Source organism: Tachyglossus aculeatus, chromosome 10, assembly GCF_015852505.1.
Source record: "Tachyglossus aculeatus isolate mTacAcu1 chromosome 10, mTacAcu1.pri, whole genome shotgun sequence".
In the NCBI taxonomy this organism is placed as follows: domain Eukaryota; kingdom Metazoa; phylum Chordata; class Mammalia; order Monotremata; family Tachyglossidae; genus Tachyglossus; species Tachyglossus aculeatus.
The window spans coordinates 57,444,272-57,472,150 of record NC_052075.1 but is presented as its reverse complement, the minus strand read 5'-3'; the positions used below and the strand labels follow the sequence as shown (position 1 = coordinate 57,472,150).

At 56.9% G+C, this 27,879-nt stretch overlaps 1 protein-coding gene across 2 annotated transcripts in view; it reads left to right on the top strand.

Moving 5' to 3' along the window:
- Positions 1-23,907, top strand: part of LOC119933580 (cyclic AMP-dependent transcription factor ATF-7) — a 70,102-nt gene extending 46,195 nt beyond the window's left edge. For both annotated transcript variants that reach the window (XM_038753123.1, XM_038753124.1), the window contains exons 3-12: positions 5,524-5,620; positions 7,734-7,852; positions 11,991-12,122; positions 13,025-13,182; positions 14,870-14,969; positions 15,279-15,416; positions 16,976-17,128; positions 18,899-19,096; positions 19,798-19,906; positions 21,638-23,907. In XM_038753123.1, the coding sequence (XP_038609051.1) occupies positions 5,524-5,620; positions 7,734-7,852; positions 11,991-12,122; positions 13,025-13,182; positions 14,870-14,969; positions 15,279-15,416; positions 16,976-17,128; positions 18,899-19,096; positions 19,798-19,906; positions 21,638-21,852 (1,419 nt within the window). In that variant the 3' untranslated portion in view covers positions 21,853-23,907. The remainder of the gene's footprint in view (positions 1-5,523; positions 5,621-7,733; positions 7,853-11,990; positions 12,123-13,024; positions 13,183-14,869; positions 14,970-15,278; positions 15,417-16,975; positions 17,129-18,898; positions 19,097-19,797; positions 19,907-21,637) is intronic.
- The last annotated feature ends 3,972 nt before the right edge of the window (positions 23,908-27,879 follow it).

Genomic DNA, 27,879 nt, shown 5'->3' with positions numbered 1-27,879 from the left:
ATTGGCAACATATAGAGACAGTCCCTACCCAGCAGTGGGCTCACAGTCTAAAAGGGGGGAGTCGTCATCATCATCAATCATCATCATCAATCGTATTTATTGAGCGCTTACTATGTGCAGAGCACTGGACTAAGCGCTTGGGAAGTACAAATTGGCAACATATAAAGACAGTCCCTACCCAACAGTGGGCTCACAGTCTAAAAGGGGGGAGTCCAGCCGGCTTAGTTCCTCCTCCTCCTCCCCTTCCTCCTCCTCCTCCTCTTTTCTGTCAGTGACCCACCCGCCGCGGGTGCTATTTATTGGCCAGACGGGCGTCCTCTTGGGCTCCCAAAATGATTCACTGAAGAGCCGTGGAGCGTTCAGAGCAGGAAATGTGACTCATTCTGTCCGCAGCAGGAGTTTGGGGCTCAGGGCCACCGCTGCCTCCGCCTTCCTCCATTCAGGCCTAGTGGAGAGAGCCCGGGCTTCGGAGTCAGAGGTCATGGGTTCAAATCCCGGCTCCGCCAGTTGCCAGCCGCGTGACTGGGGGCCGGTCACTCTACTTCGCTGGGCCTCAGTTCCCTCATCTGGAAAACGGGGGTTAAAACCGTGAGCCCCTCGTGGGACAGCCTGATCACCAGCGCTTAGAACAGTGCTGTGCACATAGTAAGCGCTTAACAAATACCGTCGTTATTATTATTATTATCTGTAAAATGGGGATCCAGAGCGGGAGCCCCCCGTGGGACCTGGACTGTGTCCAGCCTGATCAGTTCGTACAGAGACGCCGCGTGGCTCAGTGGAAAGAGCCCGGGTGGTCATGGGTTCAAATCCCGGCTCCGCCACTTGTCAGCCGTGTGACTTTGGGCGAGGCGCCTCACTTCTCTGGGCCTCAGTTCCCTCATCTGTAAAATGGGGGTTAAGACTGTGAGCCCCCCGTGGGACAACCTGATTACCTTGTGTGTCCCCCAGCGCTTAGAACAGTGCTTTGTACATAGTAAGCGCTTAACAAATACTGTCATTATTATCTACCGCGTGGAATTTAGAACAGTGCCTGGCATGTAGTAAGTGCTTAAAAATAAGGGTTCTGTTTCCCACCCGTAGACTGTAAACTCATCATCATCATCAATAGTATTTATTGAGCGCTTACTGTGTGCAGAGCGCTGTACTAAGCACTTGCACTGTACTAATGTTGGGCAGGTAATGTGTCTGCTTATTGTCTTGTATTATTCCAAGTGCTTAGAACAGTGCACGGCACATAGTAAGCGCTCAGTAAGTACCACCGATTGATTATGCGCTGAGCACTGTACTAAGCGCTGGGGTAGGTACTGGCACGACACAATCCCCATCCCACATGGGGCTCCCACTCTGGATCCCCGTTTTACAGATGAGGTAACTTGGAGGCCCAGAGAAGCCAAGGGACTTGCCCAGGGTCACACAGCAGACACGCGGCGAAGCGGGGATTAGAACCCAGATCCTGCTGATTTCACTTGTCTGCTTGTCACGAGTCCGTTGGCTTCTCTGGGCCTCAGCTCCCCCAGCTGCAAAATGGGGGTTCGGTACCTGTTGTTCCCTCCTACCAAGACCGTGACCCCCGTGTGGGACCTGGTGATCTTCTCCGGACCCCAGCGCTTAGTACAGTCCTTGGCACGTAGTAGCCCATTAAAAAAAAAAGTTTAGAATATTCCCGGGGGCTCCAGACCCTACGGTCTGTCTCCGGGGCGGGGCTCGTACCCCCCAAATTTTCCTTTTGGTGCCTGTGGGCGTGTAGTTTGCGTCCGTTGCCGCCCCTCGGATTGGCAGAGGGGGCCCGGGGCGGCCCTGCCCGAACCCGGAGCCGCCGGGGAAGATGGGCACCCGCTTGGGTCTCCTTGAGCCGCCCCAGATGCCCACCCAAACGCCGAATCGTTCCCGTTTGGGCCTCCCCAGACGCCGAATCGTTCCCGTTTGAGCCGCCCCGGATGCCAACCCAAACGCCGAATCATTCCCGTTTGGGCCGCCCCAGACGCCGAATCGTTCCCGTTTGAGCCGCCCCAGACGCCGAATCGTTCCCGTTCTGCCGGGGTAGTGAATGCCAATCCGCCCCATCATCACTCATCAATCGTATTTATTGAGCGCTTACTATGTGCAGAGCACTGGTGGCTCCGCGCCCCCGAATCAAGAGATGGGCAGGAGCTCGGGATGGCGCAGAGCACCTTTCTCGGCCTCGCACGGCTCCCGGAGCCCACTGGCCAGGAATAATGCGCTTACTACAGTGCTTTGCGCACGGTAAGCGCTCTACAAATACAAGCGAAGGCATGGATCATCATCAGTCGTATTTATTGAGCGCTTACTGTGTGCAGGGCACTGTACTGAGCGCTTGGGAAGTACAAATTGGCAACGTATAGAGACAGTCCCTACCCAACAGCGGGCTCACCGTCTAAAAATGGATAATGGCCCCGGCCTGGACGGTGGCCCCTAGCCTGTAGGTTGTGAGCCCGCTGTTGGGTAGGGACCGCCTCTATATGTTGCCGACTTGTACGTCCCAAGCGCTTAGTACACAGTAAGTGCTCAGGAAATGCTTTTGAATGAATGAATGCCGAGAAGTCTCGGCAGCAGGCCCTGAGCCCCCGACACGTACGCATTTGCTCGCCCTCTCTTTCTTTCACTCCACTGAAGTATAATAATCATCACTTAACTGTTTGTACATATTTCTTACTCTATTTTACTTGTCCATATCTATTCTATTCATTTTATTTTGTTCATATGTTTTGCTTTGTTCTTAACTTGTCCTTCCCAAGCGCTCAGTACAGTGCGCTGCCCACAGTAAGCGCTCAATAAATACGATTGATTGATTCTCTGAGCCTCAGTTACCTCATCTGTAAAATGGGGGTTAAGGCTGTGAGCCCCCGCGTCAGACTGTGAGCCCACTGTTGGGTAGGGACCGTCCCTATATGTTGCCAATTTGTACTTCCCAAGCGCTTAGTCCAGTGCTCTGCACACAGTAAGCGCTCAATAAATACGATTGATGATGATGACGATGAATAATGATGGCCTTTGTTAAGCGCTCACTATGTGCCAAGCGCTGTTCTAAGCGCCGGGGGGGGATACAAGGTGATCAGGTTGTCCCACGGGGGGCTCACAGTCGTCATCCCCATTTTCCAGATGAGGGAACTGAGGCTCAGAGAAGTGAAGCGACTTGCCCAAGGTCACACAGCAGACGTGTGGCGGAGCCGGGATTCGAACCCGTGACCTCTGGCTCCAAAGCCCGGGCTCTTTCCACTGAGCCACGCTGCCTCTCTGAGCAGGTATCTATTGAGCGCTTCCTACGCGCAGAGCCCCGTACGTACTAAGCGCCTGGGAGACTGCAATGCAGCAGGGTGGGTGGCCACGGTCCCTGCTCATATCGAGCACAGACGCCGTCGTCGTCCGCCAACCCCCCGAAATCCGTCCCCCGGAGCAGCAGGCGTGTCCCCCCGCACACAACCCCACCCCCGGGGGGCTTTAATGGGCCCCCCAAAACCACTTCCCGTGCGATTTCAGCCGTCGCCGGGGAACTTGGGTGCAAAGAAAAGTGGTTTTGTGCCGCGGCGCCCGCCCGGCAGGACCGAGGCCTCGGAAAGAGTCCGGGATTGGGGGTGGGGGGAGAGGAGGGGAGCCCACCCCGCTCTTTCCGGACTTCCCAGCCCGCAGCTCGGGAGTCTCCGGCCCTCCGGGGGCGGGAAGTGTGGTGCTGCGGGGGCAGGGGTAAGACGACGGCCCTTGGCTGGTCGGGGAATCAATCAGTCGATCGTATTTATTGAGCGCTTACTGTGTGCAGAGCACTGCACTAAGCGCTTGGGAAGTACAAGTTGGCAACTTATAGAGACGGTCCCTACCCAACAGTGGGGGCCGCGAGACCCTCAAGGGGGGCGGGGGGAGACCGGTTAGTTTCCCCATTTCTGGGGGCCCCCGCTTTGCGACCCAGCACCCCAAATAGCCCTCGCAGACTGTTGTCCTTGTCGCGGGGCGGCTGTGGCGGTTTTTGTGCGTGCGGTGTCACCGAGAAAGAGGGGCTTCTCCTCCGCGGGGCCTCGAACCCACGACGTCGGCCAGAGCGGGCGGCCCGGCGTCCTCGGGGGCGATGGCCAGAGGGTCCCGCGTCCCCCTCCACCCTTAGCCCACGGGTCTCGGCGTGATTTAACCCGGCGGGGCCGGGCCTTGCCATTTGGGGTGGGGAAATATATGACGAGGGGAAGGTTACGGGGGCACAGAGAGAGAGAGCGGGAGAGAAAGTGTGCTTGTGGGCGTGCGTGCTTCAGAGGAGAGGGATGGAATTAGAGGACGAGAGACGCAAGCCGGGAGCGTACCGCAGCCTCGCGGGAGGAGGAGGAGAAGCCCTTGAAAATATTAAAGGATCCCAAACCGAACCGCCGGGAACAGAGGCTTCAAATCGACACGCACAGACACACACATCCTCCCACCCCGCAGTGTGCGGGCCCAAGCCAGGTTCTCGGCGAGCGGGAGATGGGAACATTTGCCTGCAAACGGCCCCGCCGGACCCCTTTCTTACGCAAACCCACCCCCGAAAGCTGTCCAGACAAATGTTCCGCTTATGGCCGGCCAGCTCGGCCCCCCCGGCTCTGCCCTCCTTCCGTTCGGGCTCCGCTTCCTGCCGGCCGACCCGAGGCCGGGACGCCCAGCCCACTCCCGCCCGAGCTCCCCTCCCATCCCCCTCTTCCTCTTCGTCGCGAGCCGCCCGGATCCCCCAAAACCTGGGCTCGTCACCCCCACCCCTCCTCCGCGTTGCCCCCGGTAGCGGCGATGGGTCCCGGTGTGGTGAGACCCCGCCCCAATAGCCCCCCACCACCACACACACACACAGCTTGTCATTCATTGGATGGTATTTATTGAGCGCCCACTGCGTGCGGAGCAGAAGGATACAATAAAGAATGAATCAGCCCTCGGACTCGGGGCTGGAAAAGGAGTCCGGGGGCTTTGGTTTTCATTTCCTCCCGGCCAGGTGGAGAGGCAGCGGGCGGGAGCGGCTTCCGGGGAGAGAGCAGGTGTGGAAAAGGGGGTCCGCACCGGCGGGGGGGAGACTGGTGATGCAGGTGAGCGGCGGCGGGTGGGCGAGGGGAGACCCTCGGCCGAGTCGTCTTGAGTGAGGAGGGGAGGAAGGCCTGCCGGGGCCAGAGCACCGTCCATTGGACCGCCCGGCACCGCAGCGCCGTCCCGGCTCATTAAAAGCCCACTCGGAGCGGAGCGGGCATCACGCGGGCGCTAATCCTGCAGAATTCATCTCCCCGCCCGGCCCCCCGCTCCACCGAACAGCCGCCCTCCGACCCCTCCTGCCTCGGCGGTCCTCTCCGGCTTCCTCCCCCTCCCCGCCTCTTTCCTCTTTTTAGCACCGACCCTAATAAAAGCGCCGTTCCCTAACGGCCCCGCCATCTGCCGCAGCCTCCTCACGCGCCCCGCTTCTCCCCCCCGCCGCCCCCCGCAATCTGTCCGCTTCCCCCGCTTAGGTGTCGCGTGGGACACCCGTGGCGGGCCCACAGCACCCCTCACCCGCGTCCGTTTCCGTTGCAGAGGTTCACCAACGAAGACCACCTGGCCGTTCACAAGCACAAGCACGAGATGACCCTGAAGTTTGGCCCGGCCCGTACCGACTCGGTCATCATCGCAGGTAGCCACCGGGCCCCGGATTGGGACGAGCCCCGGGGTGGGTGGGGTCTTCACCCAGGTGTTCGTGAGACCCTGGAAAAGGCCCCGTAGCCGTTGGCAACCAAACGGTAGCCCAGTCGAGGAGGCTACCCATTCGAATGCTCCCCAGCCTTCATCACACCACTCACGGCCCGCCAAAACCGTGAATCCCTCCCACGGAGGAGTCAGGGTCTTTGCCCTCCAGAAGATGCCAGTTTGACAGAACACACACACACATCCTTTAAAGCCCCAGTGACAGCCAACACCGCCGACCCCAGGGGCACAGAAACAGTAGTCAGCGCCGTGGAGGTCAGGAACCCGGCGGGGTTGATCTTGGAAGGCTTTCTGGTGGTGGGGTTTGGGGCGAGCGCGAAGGCACAGTACGAATAATATAAGACAAATAATCATAGTAATAAGTGTTCCAGATAATAATAATAATAATGGCATTTATTAAGTGCTTACTATGTGCAAAGCACTGTTCTAAGCACTGGGGAGGTTACAAAGTGATCAGGTTGTCCCACGGGGGCTCACAGTCTTCATCCCCATTTTACGGATGAGATAACTGAGACACAGAGAAGTGAAGTGACTTGCCCAGAGTCACACAGCTGACAGTTGGCGGAGCCGGGATTTGAACCCATGACCTCTGACTCCAAAGCCCATGCTCTTTCCACTGAGCCACGCTGCTTCTCCAGATGCGCCAAGCACTGGAGTGGACGCAACATGTTCAGCAAGGTCACGGATCCTGTCCCACAAGGAGCTCACAGTCGAAGAGGGAGGGGGAGGACCAGGGATCCCGTCCCCATTTTACAGATGAGGACACTGAGTTCCAGGAGGAGGAGCCGGAAAGCGTTCGGTGGTTCAGGGTAGCAGTAATAGCATACGTTCATTCAGTCATCATCATCATCAATCGTATTTATTGAGCGCTTACTGTGTGCAGAGCACTGTACTAAGCACTTGGGAGGTCCAAGTTGGCAACATCTAGAGACAGTCCCTACCCAACAGCGGGCTCACAGTCGAAAAGGGGGAGACAGAGGACAGAACCAAACATACTAACAAAATAAAATAAATAGAATCGATATGTACAAGTCAAATAAATAGAGTAATAAATATGTACAAACATATATACATATATACAGGTGCTGTGGGGATGAGTCACCGGCCTCGCCCCCGCCCCACTCACGATAAAGGAGCCGGAAAGCAAGCCCCGACCTGTTCCCCCCCGGGGAGAAGCTGGAAAATAACCGGGATGGGCCGGGACCCGGGGAGGGGGCGTTGGAAGCCCCACCCGCTGGGGTCTCCATCCAGCCCACGGGGGACGGCTTCCCGTCACCCCGGGCAACCGGGACCCCCGGGGTCCAGCGCGCTCACCTTCAGACTCCCCGCCCCCCGCGAAATAGCGGGGCTCGCTCGGACCGCCGCCGGTTTCCCTCGTGCCCACCGAGGCCGAACCCACGCAGAGTTCTGGGCATCGAGGAGAAGCAGCGTGGCTCAGTGGAAAGAGCGTGGGCTTTGGAGTCAGGGGTCATGGGTTCAAATCCCGGCTCCACCACAAGTCTGCTGTGTGACCTTGGGCAAGTCACTTCACTTCTCTGAGCCTCAGTTACCTCATCTGTCAAAATGGGGATTAAGACTGTGAGCCCCACGTGGGACAACTTGATCACATTGTATCTCCCCCAGCGCTTAGAACAGTGCTTTGCACATAGTAAGCGCTTAACAAATGCCATTATTATCATTAGTATTATTATCGAGGCCCCGAAAGTCCCATTTTTCTCCCGGTCGGCGCCCGAACTCTGGACCGACAGGGAGGGACGGCCCCCTCCCCCCACCCGCCCCCGACCTGTACATATTTATTACTCTATTTATTTATTTATTTTACTTGTACATATCTATTCTATTTATTTTATTTTGTTAGTATGTCTGGTTTTGTTCTCCGTCTCCCCCCTTTCAGACTGTGAGCCCACTGTTGGGTAGGGACCGTCTCTAGATGTTGCCAACTTGGACTTCCCAAGCGCTTAGTCCAGTGCCCTGCACACAGTAAGCGCTCAATCAATACGACCGATGATGATGATGACCTTATCCGACCCGTTCTGTTGCAGATCAGACCCCGACCCCGACCCGCTTCCTGAAGAACTGCGAGGAGGTGGGGCTCTTCCACGAGCTCGCCAGCTCCTTCGAGCACGAGTTCAAGAAGGCCAGCGACGATGACGACAGGAAGGTGCGTGGCCCGGGCCGGGGCAGGGGGGGACACCAAGGCACTCCCCGGTTCCCGACCGGCAACAATAATAATAATTATGGCATTTCTCAAGTGCTTAACTATGTGCCAGCCCCTGTACTACAAGCAGATCGGGTTAGACGCGGTCCCTGTCCCACGAGGGGGGCTCACAGTCTCAATCCCCATTTTACAGATGAAGGAACTGAGGCCCAGGGAATAACCAGCCCCCCTTTTAATAATAATAATAATAATAATGGCATTTGTTAAACGCTTACTATGTGCAAAGCACTGTTCTAAGCGCTGGGGAGGATACAAGGTGATTACGTTGTCCCACATGGGGCTCACAGTCAATCCCCATTTTACAGATGAGGTAAGTGAGGCTCAGAGAAGTTAAGTGACTTGCCCAAGGTCACACAGCAGACATTTGGCGGAGCCGGGATTCGAACCCCTGACCTCTGACTCCAAAGCCCGTGCTCTTTCCACTGAGCCACGCTGCTTCTCCCGTAGCCCACTGTTGGGCAGGGACTGTCTCTTTGTGTTGCCAATTTGTACTTCCCAAGCGCTTAGTACAGTGCTCTGCACACAGTAAGCGCTCAATAAATACGATTGATGAGGATGAATAATAATAATAATGTTGGTATTTGTTAAGCACTGTTCTAAGCGCTGGGGAGGTTACAATAATAATAATAATGATGGTATTTGTTAAGCGCTTTCTATGTGCCAAGCACTGTTCTAAGCGCTGGAGAGGTTACAAGGCCATCAGGTTGTCCCACGGTCTTAATCCCCATTTTACAGATGAGGTAACTGAGGCCCAGAGAAGCGAAGGGACTCTCCCAAAGTCACAGAGCTGCCAAGTGGCGGAGCTGGGATTTGAACCCATGACCTCTGACTCCAAAGCCCGGGCTCTTTCCACTGAGCCACGCCGTGAAGTGACCTGCCCAAGATCACCCGGCGGGCAGGTGGCGGCGGCGGGATTAGAACCCGTGACCTTCCGACTCCAGGGCCTCTGCTCCAGCCACTAGGCCGTGGCTGCTTCTCCCTAGCGATTCAGCGCTCAATCGATCGACCATTGGGATCCGTTGATGAGCACTTACTGTGCGCAGAGCACTGTACTGAGCGCGTGGGAGAGTCCAAAACAGCAGAATTAGCAGACTCATTCCCTGCTCACAACGAGCTTAATAATAATGATAATGACCCTGTATCCGCCCCAGCGCTTAGAACGGTGCTTGGCACACAGTAAGCACTTTAACAAACACCACAATCGTTTTTATTATTCAAGGGCGATCAGAGCGGATAATAATAATAATAATAATGGCATTTGTTAAGCGCTTACTATGTGCAAAGCGCTGTTCTAAGCGCTGGGGAGGTTTCGAAGTGATCAGGTTGTCCCACGGGGGGCTCCCAGTCTTCATCCCCATTTTTGCTCAGGTTGTCCCACTTCATCCCCATTTTACAGATGAGGTAACTGAGGCCCAGAGAAGTGAAGTGCCTTGCCCCAAGTCACACAGCTGACCGGTGGCGGAGCCGGGATTTGAACCCATGACCTCTGCCTCCAAAGCCCGGGCTCTTTCCACTGAGCCATGCCGCGGATGCAGTCCCTGACCTACACGGGGCTCTGAGCCTTCAGAGGGAGGGAAGAGCAGAGATCCCTCTCCCCATTTTACGGAAGAGGAAACCGAGGCCCAGAGAAGTCAAGGGGCTTCCCCAGGGTCCCGCAGCGGGCCAGCGGCGGGGGTCGGAAACTGGGCGTCCTGCCAACCAGTCCCATTCTCTTGGCCCGACCACGCTGCCTCCTTCCTGCCTGTGAGAATGGGCAGGACTTGAACTCAGAACCCAAGCGTTCGCGGACTCCCTCCCTCAGCACACCGGGCGCTGCTGCCGATCCTGCCTCGCCCTGAAGCCGGGATGAGGCGGGGGGCCGGTGGGGACCCTACCCACCTCCCCATTCAGCATCAGAGAAGTGGAAAGAGCCCGGGCTCTGGAGTCAGACGTCGTGGGTTCGAATTCCGGCTCCGCCACAAGTCTGCTGTGTGACCTTGGGCAAGTCACTTAACTTCTCTGAGCCTCAGTGACCTTATCTGGAAAATGGGGACTAAGACTGTGAGCCCCACGTGGGACAACTTGATCACCTTGTATCCCCCCCCCCCAGCGCTTAGAACAGTGCTTTGCACATAGTAAGCGCTTAACAAATGCCATCATCATTATTATTATTACGGCGGAGTGGATTGAATCAAAAGTTGTGGGTCCTAATCTCCACCCTGCCGCTTGTCTGCCGTGTGACCTTGGACAAGTCACTTCACTTCTCTGGGCCCCAGTTTCCCCATCTCTAAAATGGGGGTGGAGACGGTGAGCCCCGCGTGGGACAGGGACTAAGCGCTTAGTACAGTGCCCTGCACACAGTAAGTACTCAGTAAATACGATTGATGATGATGACAGGGACTGTGTCCAGCCTGATTTGCTTGTCTCCACCCCAGTGCCCGGCACACAGTAAGCGCGTAACAAATACCGGCATTATTATTATTACTATTTATTCATCCGAAGGCTCAACGAGGCCCAGAGAGGTTGCCTGACTTGCCCGGGATCACACAGCGTGGCAGGGGCCGAGCCGAGGCGCCCGGTCACCAGAGCCCTCTCAGTCCACAAGCAGGCCTCAGATCCTGGTTATAATAATAATAATAATGGCATTTGTTAAGCGCTTACTATGTGCCAAGCGCTGGGGGTGGGGGGGGATACAAAGTGATCAGGTTGTCCCACGTGGGGCTCACAGTCTTAATCCCTTTTTTACAGATGAGGGAACTGAGGATCAGAGAAGTGAGGTGACTTGCCCAAAGTCACACAGCTGACAAGGGGCAGAGCCGGGATTCGAACCCATGACCTCGGGTTCCCAAGCCCGGGCTCTTTCCACTGAGCCACGCTGCTTCTCGTAGCCCAGCCCAGGTCCGGTGGGCGACGCGGAGGCACGGACCCCTGGCCCGGAATTCCGTCCATCCTCAAATCCCACAGACAGAGACTCTCCTCCTCCTCCCTTCAAAGCCTTCTCGAAGGCCCGTCTCCTCCCAGAGGCCTTCCTAAACTAATCCCCACTTGTCATCATCATCATCAATCGTATTTATTGAGCGCTTCCTATGTGCAGAGCACTGGACTAAGCGCTTGGGGAGTACAAATTGGCAACATAAAGAGACAGTCCCTACCCAACAGTGGGCTCACAGTCTAAAAAGGGGAGACAGAGAACAAAACCAAACATGCTAACAAAATAAAATAAATAGAATAGATATGGACAAGTAGAATAAATAAATAAATAGAGCAATAAATATGTACAAACATATATCCATATATACAGGTGCTGTGGGGAAGGGAAGGAGGTAGGATGGGGGGGATGGAGAGGGGGACAAGGGGGATAGGAAGGAAGGGGCTCAGTCTGGGAAGGCCTCCATGTCCTCATCTCCCACTCCCTTCTGCCTCGCCCCGACTTGCTCAAGCGTGGCTCAGTGGAAAGAGCCCGGGCTTTGGAGTCAAAAGTCACGGGTTCAAATCCCGGCTCCGCCAACTGTCAGCTGGGTGACCCTGGGCAAGTCACTTCACTTCTCTGGGCCTCAGTTCCCTCATCTGGAAAAAGGGGATGAAGACTGTGAGCCCCACGGGGGACAACCTGATCACCTTGGTACCTCCCCAGCACTTAGAGTGGTGCTTTGCACATAGTAAGCGCTTAATAAATGCCATGATTATTATTATTATTATTATTATTATTCTCCCCTCACAGCCCCTCACCACTTATGTAACTATCCATCATTTTCTTTATCTGCACTGATGCCTGTCTCCCCCGGCCCAGACTGTAAGCTCTCTGTGGGCGGGGAATGTCGCTGTTGATGGTTGTATCGTCCTTTCGTCATCATCATCGTCAATCGTATTTATTTATTTAATTTAATTAATTAAATTAAATCGTATTTATTTAAATGCGGTATATGTATATCATATTTATTGAGTGCTTACTGTGTGCAGAGCACTGTACTAAGCGCTTGGGAAGTGCAAGTTGGCAACATCTAGAGACAGTCCCCAAGCACTTAGTACACAGCGCTCAGCACACAGTCAGCGCTCAGTAAATGCGACTGAATGAATGCTCCCCCTCCTCTTCCTCCGGCAGGCCCCCGGCCCCCTGGACATGTCCCTGCCCTCCACGCCGGATGTCAAAATCAAGGAAGAGGAGCCCGTGGAGGTGGACTCGTCCCCGCCTGACAGCCCAGCGTCCAGCCCCCGCTCCCCGGAGACCAAGGAGGTGAGACCCCGACCCGGGGAGTGACCGGGGCTTTCCTGGCCGTTCATTCATCATCATCATCATCATCAATCGTATTTATTGAGCGCTTACTATGTGCAGAGCACTGTGCTAAGCGCTTGGGAAGTCCAAATTGGCAACATCTAGAGACAGTCCCTACCCAACGGTGGGCTCCCAGTCTAAAAGGGGGAGACGGAGAACAAAACCAAACATACTAACAAAATAAAATAAAAAGAATAGATATGTACAAGTAAAATAAATAAATAGAGTAATAAATCTGGACAAACATATATACATATATACAGGTGCCGTGGGGAAGGGAAGGAGGTAAGACGGGGGGGATGGAGAGGGGGACGAGGGGGAGAGGAAGGAAGGGGCTGAGTGTGGGAAGGCCTCCTGGAGGAGGTGAGCTCTCAGCAGGGCCTTGAAGGGAGGAAGAAAGCGAGCTTGGCTGGTTGGCAGAGGGAGCAGGGCATTCCAGGCCCGGGGGAGGATGTGGGCCGGGGGTCGATGGCGGGACAGGCGAGAACGAGGTACGGTGAGGAGATTAGCGGCGGAGGAGCGGAGGGTGCGGGCCGTCAGTCGTATTTATTGAGCGCTGACTGTGTGCAGAGCACTGGACTGAGCGCTTGGGAAGTCCAAGTCGGCAACATATAGAGACGGTCGCTACCCTCACAGTCTAGAAGACCCCGGACCCCCGAGGCCAAGCCCGTTTCCCTCGGCGCCCGGGTTCCCCGTAGCCCCCCAACCCGCCGTCCGTCCGTCCGCCCTGGTACCCGGCTTCTCCGGAGCGCCCCAAACCTACCCCCCGCCCCGTTTCTCCGGAGCGCATCCCTACCCCCTTCCAGCCCGTTTCCGGTCTGTCCCGGTGGACGTGGCCACACCTCTGCCCACCTCGCCCTCAGGAGGTGGCCCCGAAGCCCGTGGTGATCTCCACCCCAACGCCCACCATCGTGCGCCCCGGCTCCCTGCCGCTGCACCTGGGTTACGACCCCCTGCACCCGACCCTTCCCTCGCCCACCTCGGTCATCACGCAGGCACCTCCTGCCAACCGGCAACTGGGGTAAGTCGAGGCCGGGGCGGCGGGGCGGGCCGGAGAGGGCGACGGAGTCGGTTCCGGGGTCGGTTCCAGTTCCAAGCCCCCCCGGGCCTGGCCAGACGGTGATTCGGTCCCTCGCACTCCATCTTAGAGGGGAGCTCGGGCGGTCAGTTATCCATTCGTTCATTCAATGGTATTTATTGAGCGCTAACTGTGTGCAGAGCACTGGACTAAGCGCTTGGGAAGTACAAGTTCCTACCCAACAGCGGGCTCACAGTCTAGAAGGGGGAGACGGGCAACAAAACAGAACCTGCGGACGGGTGTCAGGTCATCAGAATAAATAGAAATAAAACCAGATGCACATCATTAACAAAATAAATAGTAAATATGTACAGGTTAAATAAATAGAGTGATAAAATATATACAGGTGCTGTGGAGAGGGGAAGGAGGTAGGGCCATGGGGGTGGGGAGGAGGAGAGGAAAAAGGGGGCTCAGTCTGGGAAGGCCTCCTGGAGGAGGTGAGCTCTCAGTATCAGCTGAGACCCCAGAATCCAGGGTCCCCAGCTTGGCAGCGTGGCTCAGTGGAAAGAGCCTGGGCTTTGGAGTCAGAGGTCATGGGTTCGAATCCCGACTCCACCACATGTCCGCTGTGTGATCTTGGGCAAGTCACTTCACTTCTCTGGGCCTCAGTTCCCTCATCTGTACAATGGGGATGAAGGCTGTGAGCCCCACGTAGGACAACCTGATCACCCTGTATCCTCTCCAGAGCCCTGAGAGCAGGCACTCTTTTGGGTGGAGGCAACCTTGCATTCATTCATTCGTTCGTATTTATTGAGCGCCGACTGTGTGCGAAGCACCGTACTGAGCGCTTGGGAAAGTACGGCAACAAACGGACACGCTCCCTGCCCTCAACGAGCTCACGGTCTGGAGGGGGAAGACAGACATTAAAAGAAATAAATTGCAGTTATAGCCATAGGCACTGTGGGACTGGGAGGGAGGATGAAGGAAGGGAGCAAGTCAGGGCAGCGCAGAAGGGAGTGGGAGAAGAGGGAAGGCCTCTTGGAGGAGTTGGGCCTCCAATAAGGCTTCGAAATGGGGGAGAGCAATCATCATCGTCATCATCAATCGTATTTATTGAGCGCTTACTGTGTGCAGAGCACTGGACTAAGCGCTTGGGAAGTACACGTTGGCAACATATAGAGATGGTCCCTACCCAACAGTGGGCTCACAGTCATCTGTCTGATAGGAGGAGGGAGGGCATTCCTAGGCCAGAGGCAGGTTGTGGGCGAGAGGTCGGCAGTGAGATAGACGAGATGGAGGGACAGTGAGAAGGCCAAGTGGGCGGGCTGGGATGGAGCAGGAGAGTAGTGAAGTGAGGTAGGAGGGGGCAAGGGGATGGATGGCTTTAAAGCCAATGATGAGTTTCCATTGGATGCGGAGGTGGGCACCGTTCTGGTTTGCGGCGGCAGTGACCAGCCTGGGGCCTTGGGAGTGTCCTGGGTGGAGGCGGCATTGGCTAGCCTGGTACCCCTGAGAGTGGGCGCTGGCCAGAGTTGGGCGATGCCCTTCTTGGTGAAGAGCGAGAGGGTAGGACAGAGGAGACCGGGGTACGGGCACGGCCTCGGGGCAGGGGAAGTGCCCCAGCGGAGCAGGGGCCCGAACCCTCGGGGAGGGGGGGCGGCGCCCACAGGTCGGTCGTCGCCCTCTCCAGGTCTCCGACCAGCTCCATCCCCCTCGTCATGCACCTCGCCAACGGACAGGCCGTGCCCGTCCTGCCCGGGCCCCCCGTCCAGATGCCGTCGGTTATATCGGTGAGCGTGGGCACGGCGCTTCCCCTCTCCCCCGGTCCCTCAGCGCACGCCTTCCCGAGCTGCCCACACCCGCCGGGGTCCACGGGAGGGAGAGCGGCCCACGGCAGCCTGACCCAGCGGGCGGGAAACAGCACCCCCGCCAACCACCTCTGGGCCAAACGGCCCCCCGTCCGGTCACGGGCACTGCCTCTCTTCCCCGCAACCGTCCCCCGCATCGCCCGCCTTACGGCGGGCGCCGTCGCCTCCCGCGACCCCGGGCAGGGCCCTCCCCAACCTCCGCCCACAGGTCCCTCTCCTCTCCTGACCCAGCTGGCCCGGCCCATGTCCCTGGTGCCCAACGTGCCCGGAATCCCGGGCCCCCCGGGAGGCGGCAGCGGTGGCGGCGGCGGCGGCGGCGGCGGTTCCGTGTCCCCCTCCGGGCTCCCCGGGCCCTCCGAGGCCAAGATGGTGAGTCAACTCGGGCGGGGAAGCCGGGCCGCGGCGAGGGCGGCGGGGGAGGCCGGCTGGGCGGGCGGGCATCCAGATGGGCAGCCTGCCGGCCTCCTGGCCCAGCTCCACGGGGATGGGCACGCTAGCCCCTGGGCTGCCGAGGCAGGGAACCGCGGGCGGTGGTGGGCACCGGAGCGTTTCCGTGGGGCGGCGCGGGGTCGGAGGTCCTGATTTGCGTGGCATTGGCCAGCTGCTCACCTCTCCTCCTGCCAACCTACCAGCCCCGGGGATGAGCAAGGCCGAGGCGGCCTGGGGCCCTCAGCCCCCTCCCCATCCCCATAATTGTTCGCTGTCTCCCCCTTCTATCATCATCATCATCATCAATCGTATTTATTGAGCGCTTACTATGTGCAGAGCACTGTACTGAGCGCTTGGGAAGTACAAATTGGCAACGTATAGAGACAGTCCCTACCCAACAGTGGGCTCACAGTCTAAAAGGGGAAGACAGAGAACAAAACCAAATATACTAACAAAATAAAATAAATAGAATAGATATGTACAAGTAAAATAAATAGACTAATAAATCTGTACAAACATATATACATATATACAGGTGCTGTGTAGAAGGGAAGGAGGTAAGAAGGGGGGATGGAGGGGTTCGACTGTGAGCCCACTGTTGGGTAGGGACTGTCTCTATATGTTGCCAATTTGTACTTCCCAAGCGCTTAGTACAGTGCTCTGCACATAGTAAGCGCTCAATAAATGCGATTGACGATGATGATAATTGCGTTCATCGTCAACCAGGGTGCGGAGCAGTCAGTCAGTCGATCGTATTCATTGAGCACCCGGGAGAGGATGGTAGAACAGCGTCCCCGGCCCGTATTTGCCCGAGCACTGAGCGAGACGCTTTGGGGAGGGAGCCGCAACGTGAAGCAGAGAAGCAGCGTGGCTCAGTGGAAAGAGCCCGGGCTTTGGAGGCAGGGGTCCTGAGTTCAAATCCCAGCTCCGCCAACTGTCAGCTGGGTGACTTTGGGCAAGTCACTTCACTGCTCTGGGCCTCAGTGACCTCATCTGGAAAATGGGGATTAAGACTGCGAGCCCCCCGTGGGACAACCTGATAACAATAATAATAACGATGGCATTTAGTAAGTGCTTACAGTGTGCAAAGCGCTGTTCTAAGCGCTGGGGAGTTTACAAGGTGGTCAGGTTGTCCCCCGGGGGGCTCCCAGTCTTCATCCCCGTTTTCCAGATGAGGTCACTGGGGCCCAGAGGAGCGAAGTGACTTGCCCAAAGTCCCACAGCTAAGTGGCAGAGGTGGGATTTGAACCTGTGACCTCTGACTCCAAAGCCCGGGCTCTTTCCAGCTTCTTCCGATCACCTTGTCACCTCCCCGGCTTGGCACGTAGTAAGCGCTTAATAAGTGCCATCACTATTATCGTTAATCTACACGTCGAGCCACTGCGTCAAGGAGCTGCCGGTCTGGCCTGGTGTCCGGCGGAGCGGGGGGACAGGGCCGGGGAATGGGGGTCTCGCCGTTCACCCACCCACCCCCGACCCCCCCCGTCTTCCCCACGCAGAGGCTGAAGGCCACCCTGACCCACCAGATCTCCTCCCTGAACGGCAGCGGCGGGATGGTGGTGGGCACCGCCAGCACCATGGTGTCCGCCCGCCCGGAGCACAGCCAGATCCTCATCCAGCACCCGGACGCCCCTTCCCCGGCCCAGCCGCAGGTGAGCCCCGCGGGACGGACGGACGGACAGTCGGCCGATCAATCAATCAATCAATCAATCGTATTTATTGAGCGCTTACTATGTGCAGAGCACTGGGCACGGCGGGTGCGGGCTGGGGGAACCATTGGGAACAAGCAACCGCATCCCCGTCCCCCCGGCCTGGACCCTCTGCCCGCTTCCCCTGCTCAGCATCTCCCTGGGCCCTTGGGAGGATGGGGTGCATCTTCCGTGCCCACCTCATTCATTCATTCATTTGTATTTATTGAGCACTTACTATGTGTAGGGCACTGTACTAAGCGATTGTCGGCAACGTATAGAGACGGTCCCTACCCAACAGCGGGCTCACAGTCTAGAAGGGGGAGACGGACAACGAAACAAAACACGTGGAGAGGCGCCAAGTCGTCAGGATAAATAGAGATAAAGCTGGGTGCACATCATTAACAAAATAAATAGAATAGTAAATACGGACAAGGAAAATAAACAGGGTAATGGATCTGTACAAACATATACAGCTTAGAACAGTGCTCTGCACATAGTAAGCTCTCAATAAATACGATTGATGACATACAGGTGCTGTATATTTTTTAGACTGTGAGCCCACTGTTGGGTAGGGACTGTCTCTATGTGTTGCCAACTTGGACTTCCCAAGCGCTTAGTCCAGTGCTCTGCTCACAGTAAGCGCTCAATAAGTACGATTGATTGATTGCTGCGAGGAGGGGAAGAGGTAGGGCGGGGGGATGGGGAGGAGGAGAGAAAAAGGGGGCTCAGTGTGGGAAGGCCTACTGGAGGAGGTGAGCTCTCAGTAAGGCTTTGAAGGGAGGAATCAATCAATCAGTCAATCAGTCGTATTTATTGAGCGCTTACTATGTGCAGAGCACTGGACTGAGCGCTTGGGAAGTACAAGTTGGCAACATATAGAGACGGTCCCTACCCGACAGTGGGCTCACAGTCTAGAAGGGGGAGACAGAGAACAAAACCAAACATATTAACAAAATAAAATAAATAGAATAGATATGTACAAGTAAAATAAATAGAGTAATAAATATGTACAAACATATATACATATATGCAGGTGCTGTGGGGAAGGGAAGGAGGTAAGATGGGGGGATGGAGACGGGGACAAGGGGGAGGAAGAGAGCTAACTTGGTGGATGTGTGGAGGGAGGGTGTTCCAGGCCAGGGGGAGGACGTGGGCCGGGGGTCGACGGTGGGACGGGCGAGAACGAGGTACGGTGAGGAAATTAGCGGCGGCAGAGGAGCAGAGGGTGCGGGCTGGGCCGGAGAAGGAGAGAAGGGAGGTGAGGTAGGAGGGAGCGAGGGGATGGACAGCCTTGAAGCCGAGAGTGAGGAGTTTATGCCTGATGCGTAGGTTGACTGGCAGCCACTGGAGATTTTTGAGGAGGGGAGTGACATGCCCAGAGAGTTTCTGCCCAGAGATGATCCGGGCAGCAGCGTGAAGTCTAGACTGAAGTGGGGAGAGACAGGAGGATGGGAGATCGGAGAGGAGGCTGGTGCAGTAATCCAGGCGGGATAGGATGAAAGTCCCCTTTTCCCTGTAAGGACCAGGCCTCGGCCTCCCCCTGGGCCCTCGAGGAGATGGGGTGGGCCTTCCGTGCCCCTACCGTCTCTCTGGGGTCCCGGCGTGGGGGGCGCAGACTCGACAGGGCTGCTCGGTCTCTCGGGGGTGGGTACGAGTGTGGGCGGGGAGGGGGGCCGGGGATCCCCGGAGCTGACGGCTCCCCGCCCCGCCCCGTCTCCGCCCGGCCTCCAGGTCTCCCCGGCGCAGCCCACCCCCAGCACGGGCGGCCGGCGGCGGCGCACGGTGGACGAGGACCCGGACGAGAGGCGCCAGCGCTTCCTGGAGCGCAACCGGGCCGCCGCCTCCCGCTGCCGCCAGAAGCGCAAGCTGTGGGTGTCGTCCCTGGAGAAGAAGGCCGAGGAGCTCACCTCCCAGAACATCCAGCTGAGCGTGAGCCCGGCGGCCCCCGGGGCGGGCGGGAGGACGGTCACCGCGCAACTTCACCGCAGACCACCCCTCTGGTTCCCGGCCCAGTCACCTTTCTCTGCCCTCATTCATTTCTTCATTCAGTCGTATTTATTGAGCGTGTGCAGAGCACTGGACTAAGCGCTCGGACGGTCCAACTCGGCAACAGATAGAGACGGTCCCTACCCAACAACGGGCTCACATCTAGAAGGGGGAGACAGAGAACGAAACAAATAACGGACGGAGCACCACCCTGGGAGTCAGAAGGTCGTGGGTTCTTCTCCTTGTAACCTCCCCAGCGCTTAGAACAGTGCTTTGCACATAGTAACAAATACCAACATTATTATTATTTTTAATCCCAGCTCCTCCACTCGTCTGCTCGGTGACCTTGAGCAAGTCACCTCACTTCTCTGGGCCTCATCTGCAACACGAGGATTGAGACTGTGAGCCCCATGTGGGACAGGGACAATTCGCTTAGATCCACCCCAGCGCTTAGTATAGTGCCTGGCACGTAGTGAGCGCTTAACAAGTACCATCGTCATTACTATTATTATTCTCTGTCGGGGGTGCGGAGGGGGGGATCCCCTGTGGAGAGAGGAAGCCCCCCACCTTGGGGTCATCGGGCCCCCTCCACGTTGACCCCCTCACCGTCCCCTTCACCGACCCCTCCGCTTCCTCCCGCCCAGAACGAAGTCACGCTGCTGCGTAACGAGGTGGCCCAGCTGAAACAGCTGCTTCTGGCCCACAAGGACTGCCCCGTCACCGCACTACAGAAAAAAACCCAAAGCTACCTTGGTGAGCATCCCCCTCCCCTGCCTCACCCCCCGCCCCCACAACCGCCGCCCCCCCCGATCTATCATTCATTCATTGTCGTATTTATTGAGCGCTTACTGTGTGCCGAGCACTGGACTGAGCGCTTGGGACGTACAGGCCGGCAACATCTAGAGCCGGTCCCTACCCAACAACGGGCTCCCAGGCTAGAAGGGGGAGACAGGCGACAAAACCAGACATGGGGACGGGTGTCAAGTCATCAGAATAAGTAGAAATAATCTAGGTGCGCATCGTGTGTGACTTTGGGCAAGTCGCTTCACTTCTCCGGGCCTCAGGTCCCTCATCCGTAAAATGGGGATGAAGGCGGTGAGCCCCTCGTGGGACAACCTGATTACCTTGTATCTACCCCAGCGCTTAGAACAGTGCTCTGCACATAGTAAGCGCTTAACAAATGCCAACATTATTATTATTATCCGTAAAATGGGGATGAAGACTGTGAGCCCCTCGTGGGACAACCTGATTACCTTGTAGCTACCCTGGCGCTTAGAACAGTGCTCTGCACATAGTAAGTGCTTAACAAATGCCAACATTATTATTATTATTATTATCCGTAAAATGGGGGGGAAGACTGTGAGCCCCTCGTGGGACAACCTGATTACCTTGTATCTACCCCAGCGCTTAGAACAGTGCTTTGCACATAGTGAGCGCTTAACAAATGCCAACATTATTATTATTATCCGTAAAATGGGGGTGAAGACTGTGAGCCCCTCGTGGGACAACCTGATTACCTTGTATCTACCCCGGCGCTTAGAACAGTGCTTTGCACATAGTGAGCGCTTAACAAATGCCAACATTATTATTATTATTATCCGTAAAATGGGGGTGAGGACAGTGAGCCCCTCATGGGACAACCTGATTACCTTGTATCTACCCCGGCGCTTAGAACAGTGCTCTGCACATAGTAAGCGCTTAACAAATGCCAACATTGTTATTATTATCCGTAAAATGGGGATGAAGACTGTGAGCCCCTCGTGGGACAACCTGATTACCTTGTATCTACCCCAGCGCTTAGAACAGTGCTTTGCACATAGTAAGCGCTTAACAAATGCCAACATTATTATTATTATCCGTAAAATGGGGATGAAGACTGTGAGCCCCTCGTGGGACAACCTGATTACCTTGCGTCTACCCCAGCGCTTAGAACAGTGCTTTGCACATAGCGCTTAACAAATGCCAACATTATTATTATTATCCGTAAAATGGGGTTGAAGACTGTGAGCCCCTCGTGGGACAACCTGATTACCTTGTGTCTACCCCAGCGCTTAGAACAGTGCTTTGCACATAGTAAGTGCTTAACAAATGCTAACATTGTTATTATTATCAGTAAAATGGGGATGAAGACTGTGAGCCCCTCGTGGGAGAACCTGATTACCTTGTGTCTACCCCAGCGCTTAGAACGGTGCTTTGCACATAGTGAGCGCTTAACAAATGCCAACATTATTATTATTAACAAAATAAATAGAATAGTAAATATGGACAAGGAAAATATCACTCACCCAAGATGCCAGGGACTCATTCTGGAAGTCCGTGTGGCTCCACAGCCGGCCGGCCCGTGACCCCCGACCCCCCGGGACGTCGGCGGCCCGGCTTCCCCTTACCCTGGCAGGGAAATGGTCTGGTCCACCCTAACTGTGCCCCCCTCTGCCCCCCATCCCGCTTCCTCCCCCCCCCCCGTCTGCCCTCCCCATCCCACAGAGAGCCCCAAGGAGAGCTCGGAGCCCACCGGGTCCCCCGCCCCCGTGATCCAGCACAGCTCCGTGACGGCCGCCAACGGGCTGGCCGTCCGCTCCGCCGCCGAAGCGGTGGCCACGTCGGTCCTCACGCAGATGGCCAGCCAAAGGACAGAACTGGGCACGCCCGTGCCCTCCCACGTCATCATGACGCCACAGTCCCAGTCTGCGGGCAGATGATCCCCGCTCTCCCCTCCTTGGCCCGGCCCGGCGCCCGCGGCTCCCCGGACGAGAAGGACGGCCGAGGAACGTCTCCCTGGCGGCGCCGGGGGCCGCGCCGGGCCCCGCGCCCTCACCGTCAACACTAACCCTCTCGGTGCCGGGGGGGGTGCCGGCTTCCCCCTCCCGCCCTGGCCCGGGCTGCCGCGGCCCCCACGGACTGCCGTCCGCCCCCGGCAACCTCCTCTCGTGGCCTTATCCCGGATGGACTGGCTCACGGCCTTCCGGGAGTCGGGGGTCGCTGCCCCCGGCGCAGACGGCACCGAGGGGCCCCTGCCTCGCCCCAAGCGGGCATTTGCCGGGGGCGGGCGAGGTGGGGCCCGTGATGGGGCTCCCGGACGTTCCCCCCCGCTCCCTCGCACCGACTCCCGGCCGCGTCCTCTTGGGGCCTTGCTCCCTCGCTGCCCAAGTCGGGGGCAGCAGGGCGCATCCTCTCCCTCCCCGCACCGGGGCTTCTCGTCTTCCCGGCCGCAGTTGCCTGCCCACAGAGGGGCCGCCCCGAGCCTCGCTGACCCCCCTCGGCCGCCCCCCTCTTCCAGACCCACCCGACACACACAGACACGTACACCCCCCCTCCCTCGCCTAGCCCACGGGGCCACGCGCCGAGGGCAGCCCGGGCTCGGAAGTCCCCGCGGCCCTTGTCAAGGAGGGCGGGGAAGGCCTTCTCCCCGACTTCTCAAAGCCATAACTTGTCTCAGGACCCCTGGGGCTAATCCTCCCGCCCTCGGCCCCCCCGCCCACCCCACCACCCCGTCTTGGGCCTGCAGGGTTACGACTCCTAAGGAGCCTCCGGGTCCCATCCCTTCCCCCCAGCCCCTTTACAAGGAAGGGGGTTGACACCTCTGGGTCCCCATCCGTCCCCTGCGCCCCTCGGGATGCCCAACCAGGACTGCCTTTTCCCCCCGCCACGCTGAGACGGCAGCTGGGGCGAGCGGGGCGGGGGTGTCGGGGTCACTCCAAACCTACAGTCGCCCCCCAGCCCCAAAGGACACCTCCCCGCCGGGGGACCCTCCTGCTGCCTGGGCCATTCGGGGGCCGCCCCCCCCCCCCCGAGGGGAGGCCTGCGAAGCCGGGCACACCCTTCCCCGCGACCCCCCCAAGTTCCCAGCACCACTGCACCCCAGCTCTGGGGCTCTAACCACTAGCCCACGCTCTCCGCCCCCGGGGGCCGCAGCCTCGGCCTTTGTGTCCCCCCCCAAATCGTGGCCCTGCCGACGCCCCGTCCCCTCCCGCCAGCACTCACTGCCACCCCGGACCACTCCGCCCCCGGCCCAGACCCCCCAAAGGTGCTAGCCCGACTCCAAGGCGGGGGGCTGCGCCCTCGCCCTCCCCGCCGGGCCCGGTCCGACCTCGCCCCGCTCCGCCTCTGTCGACACGCTCTGTGCGCTTCCTCCGAGCCCCCTTTTCACGGGGGTCACCCGCCCCCCACCCCATGTATCAACGCAGGGCTGGCTTCTGTGAGTGGTTTAGTATTTTTTTAATCTTGACCCTTTCTGTTCCGCCGGGGGGGCCCCCCTCCCCCAGGTGGGGTAGGGGAGCAGGCCTGCGGACGGACGTTTGGGCGGAGGTCAGAGGTCACGGCGACCCTCCCGCCCCACGGTCAGCGCGCTCGGGCCCGGCGGCCGGCTGAGAAGGTGCTCTCGGACTCTTTCGAGCCGCCGGTGCCCCTGTGCCCCCTCAGCCCAGGGTTGGACCACCCCAACCAGGAGCAGAAAGTGGGGTCGCTAGGACCCCCCCCCCCACCCCACATCTGCGTACGCTACCGACCAGCCAATGTGGTGCCCCGGGACTTCTGCCCCCCAGGACGGGGGGCACGGGGGGCTATTTTTTTATTCATTGGTAGGACGGGGCCGACGGGCCCCCCCAGTGAGCAGGATCTCACGGGCTCTCCTGGGCCGCGGGAAGGGCAGGCGGTCCGAAGCCCCCATGGCCCCCACCACTCAGCGACTCCTTCCCCTCCACCCCAACATATATTGTGCCTTATTTATGCTGCAAATATAACATTAAACTATTAACAAGAGGAACACCGCTGCGCCGTCCCTGCCCGCCCCCCCAAAACGACAACTCCGAGCCGGTTTCCCACCCCCCCCGGGCAGGCGCTGCCAATCTCGGGGGGCCGCAGAATCATCATCATCATCAATCGTATTTATTGAGCGCTCGCTATGTGCAGAGCACTGTACTAAGCGCTTGAATGACCCTGAAGATCCAAATTGGGCAGCCCCCTGACCCAGGCCAACCTCTACCCTCTCTAGATGCCCCACGTCCAGTGCTTAGAGCACTGCTTGGCACATAGTAAGCGCTTAACAAAGGCCATTGTTGTTGCTCCTGGGGAGGAGGCAGTGTGGCTCAGTGGAAAGAGCACGGGCTTGGGGGTCAGACTGTGAGCCCACTGTTGGGTAGGGGCGGTCTCTATATGTTGCCAACTTGTACTTCCCAAGCGCTTAGTACAGTGCTCTGCACACAGTAAGCGCTCAATAAATGCAACTGATGATGATGATGTCGTGGGTTCAAATCCCGGGTCCTCCACGTGCCTGCCGTGTGACCTCGGGCAAGTCACTTCTCTGAGCCTCAGTGACCTCATCTGTAAAATGGGGGTGAAGACTGAGAGCCCCACGTGGGACAACCTGATCCCCTTATGCCCTCCCCAGCGCTTAGAAGAGTGCTTTGCACATAGAGCTTAACAAATGCCATCATTATTAAGCGCTTAGAAGAGGGCTTTGCACAGAGTAAGCACTTAACAAATGCCATCATTATTAAGCGCTTAGAAGAGTGCTTTGCACATAGTAAGCGCTTAACAAATGCCATCATTATTAAGCGCTTAAAAGAGTGCTTTGCACATAGTAAGCGCTTAACAAATGCCATCATTATTAAGCGCTTAGAAGAGTGCTTTGCACATAGTAAGCGCTTAACAAATGCCATCATTATTAAGCGCTTAGAAGAGTGCTTTGCACATAGTAAGCGCTTAACAAACACGTGGGGCTCACGCTTTTAATCCCCATTTTAGAGATGAGGGAACTGAGGCCCAGAGAAGAGACTTGCCCAAGGACACACAGCCGACCAGGGGCAGAATTAGAACCCGCGCCCTCTGACTCCCAATAATAATGGCATTTATTAAGCGCTTACTATGTGCAAAGCACTGTTCTAAGCGATGGGGGGGATACAAGGCGATCAGGTTGTCCCACGTGGGGCTCACAGTATTAATTCCCATTTTACAGATGAGGGAACTGAGGCCCAGAGAAGTGAAGAGACTTGCCCAGGGACACACAGCCGGCCAGGGGCAGAATTAGAACCCACGCCCTCTGACTCCCAATAATAATGGCATTTATTAAGTGCTTACTATGTGCAAAGCACTGTTCTAAGCGCTGGGGGGGGGAATACAAGGTGATCAGGTTGTCCCACGTGGGGCTCACAGTTTTAATCCCCATTTTCCAGATGAGGGAACTGAGGCCCAGAGAAGTGAAGTGACTTGCCCAAAGTCACACAGCTGACAAGTGGCAGAGCCGGGATTTGAACCCAGGACCTCTGACTCCCAAGGCCACGCTCTTTCCACTAAGCCCCCACTGCTTCTCAATAACGATGGTATTTGTTAAGCGCTGCCTAACAAGAGGCAGTGTGGCTCAGTGGAAAGAGCACGGGCTTGGGAGTCAGATGTCATGGGTTCGAATCCGGGGTCCTCCACGTGTCTGCTGTGTGACCTTGGGCAAGTCACTTCTGTGAGCCTCAGTTCCCTCATCTGTAAAATGGGGATGAAGACTGTGAGCCCCACGTGGGACAACCTGATCACCTTGTACCCTCCCCAGTGCTTAGAAGAGTGCTTTGCACATAGTAAGCGCTTAACAAATATCATCATCATCATCATCAATTGTATTTATTGAGCGCTTACTGTGTGCAGAGCACTGTACTAAGCGCTTGGGAAGTACAAGTTGGCAACATATAGAGACAGTCCCTACCCTTATTATTATTATGTGTCAAGCACTGTTCTAAGCGCTGGGGAGACCTAAGGTAAACAGTTTATAATAATAATAATAATGATGGCATTAATTAAGCGCTTACTACGTGCAAAGCACTGTTCTAAGCGCTGGGGAAGTTACAAGGTGACTACAAAGAAGCTCGGGCTCTTTCCACTGCTTCTGTGGCAGAGCTAAAGAGAAGCGGCATGGCTCAGTGGAAAGAGCCCGGGCTTGGGCGTCAAAGGCCATGGATTCGAATCCCGCCTCCGCCACTCATCAGCTGGGTGACTTTGGGCAAGTCACTTCACTTCTCTGGGCCTCAGTGACCTCCCCTGGAAAATGGGGATGAAGACTGGGAGCCCCATGTGGGACAACCTGATCACCTTGTATTTCCCTTAGCACTTAGAACAGTGCTTGGCACGTAGTAAGTGCTTAATGAATGCCATTATTATTATTATTATAATTTATAAGGGGTGGGGATTGTGCTCAGCGCTTAGAACAGTGCTTGGCATGTAGTAAGCACTTAACAAAGACCCAAATTATGATTATTATTATTATGAGGGGTGGGGATTGTGCTCAGCGCTTAGAACAGTGCTTGGCATGTAGTAAGCACTTAACAAAGACCCAAATTATGATTATTATTATTATGAGGGGTGGGGATTGTGCTCAGCGCTTAGAACAGTGCTTGGCACGTAGTAAGCGCTTAACAAATACCAAAATTATTATTATTATTATAAGGGGTGGGGATTGTGCTCAGCGCTTAGAACAGTGCTTGGCACGTAGTAAGTGCTTAAATACCAAAATTATTATTATTATTATAAGGGGTGGGGATTGTGCTCAGCGCCTAGAACAGTGCTTGGCACGTAGTAGGCGCTTAACAAATACCAAAATTGTTATTATTATTATAAGGGGCGGGGATTGTGCTCAGCGCCTAGAACAGTGCTTGGCACGTAGTAAGCGCTTAACAAATACCAAAATTATTATTATTATGAGGGGTGGGGATTGTGCTCAGCGCCTAGAACAGTGCTTGGCACGTAGTAAGCGCTTAACAAAGACCAAAATTACTATTATAAGGGGCGGGGATTGTGCTCAGCGCTAAGAACAGTGCTTGGCACGTAGTAAGCGCTTAACGAATACCAAAATCATTATTATAAGGGGTGGGGATTGTGCTCAGCGCCTACAACAGTGCTTGGCACGTAGTAAGCGCTTAACAAATACCAAAATTATTATTATAAGGGGCGGGGATTGTGCTCAGCGCTTCGAACAGTGCTTGGCACGTAGTAAGCGCTTAACAAAGACCAAAATTATTATTATAAGGGGCGGGGATTGTGCTCAGCGCTTAGAACAGTGCTTGGCACGTAGTAAGCGCTTAACAAATACCATCATCATCATCGGCCGTCCGGTCCCTCCGTCCCCGGCGCCGCCGGACGGCTGCAGGCACGCCCTGTCACCACCGGGGGGCGATGGCGCGCCGCCGGACGGCTGCAGGCACGCCCTGTCACCACAGGGGGGCGATGGCGCGCCGCCGGACAGCTGCAGGCACGCCCTGTCACCACAGGGGGGCGATGGCGCAGAGAAGCAGCGTGGCTCAGTGGAAAGAGCCCGGGCTTTGGAGTCACAGGTCGCGGGTTCGAATCCCGACTCCGCCACATGTTTGCTGTGTGACTTTGGGCAAGTCACTTAACTTCTCAGAGCCTCAGTTACCGCATCTGTAAAATGGGGATGATGACTGTGAGCCCTACGCGGGACAACCTGATCACCTTGTATCCCCCCAGTGCTTAGAACAGTGCTTTGCACGTAGTAAGCGCTTAACAAATGCCATTATTATTATTATTATTATTATGGCGCGCCGCCGGACGGCTGCAGGCACGCCCTGTCGCCACAGGGGGGCGATGGCGCGCCGCCGGGCGGCTGCAGGCACGCCCTGTCACCACAGGGGAGCGATGGCGCGCCGCCGGACGGCTGCAGACACGCCCTGTCACCACAGGGGGGCGGTGGCGTGCCGCCGGACGGCTGCAGGCACGCCCTGTCACCACTG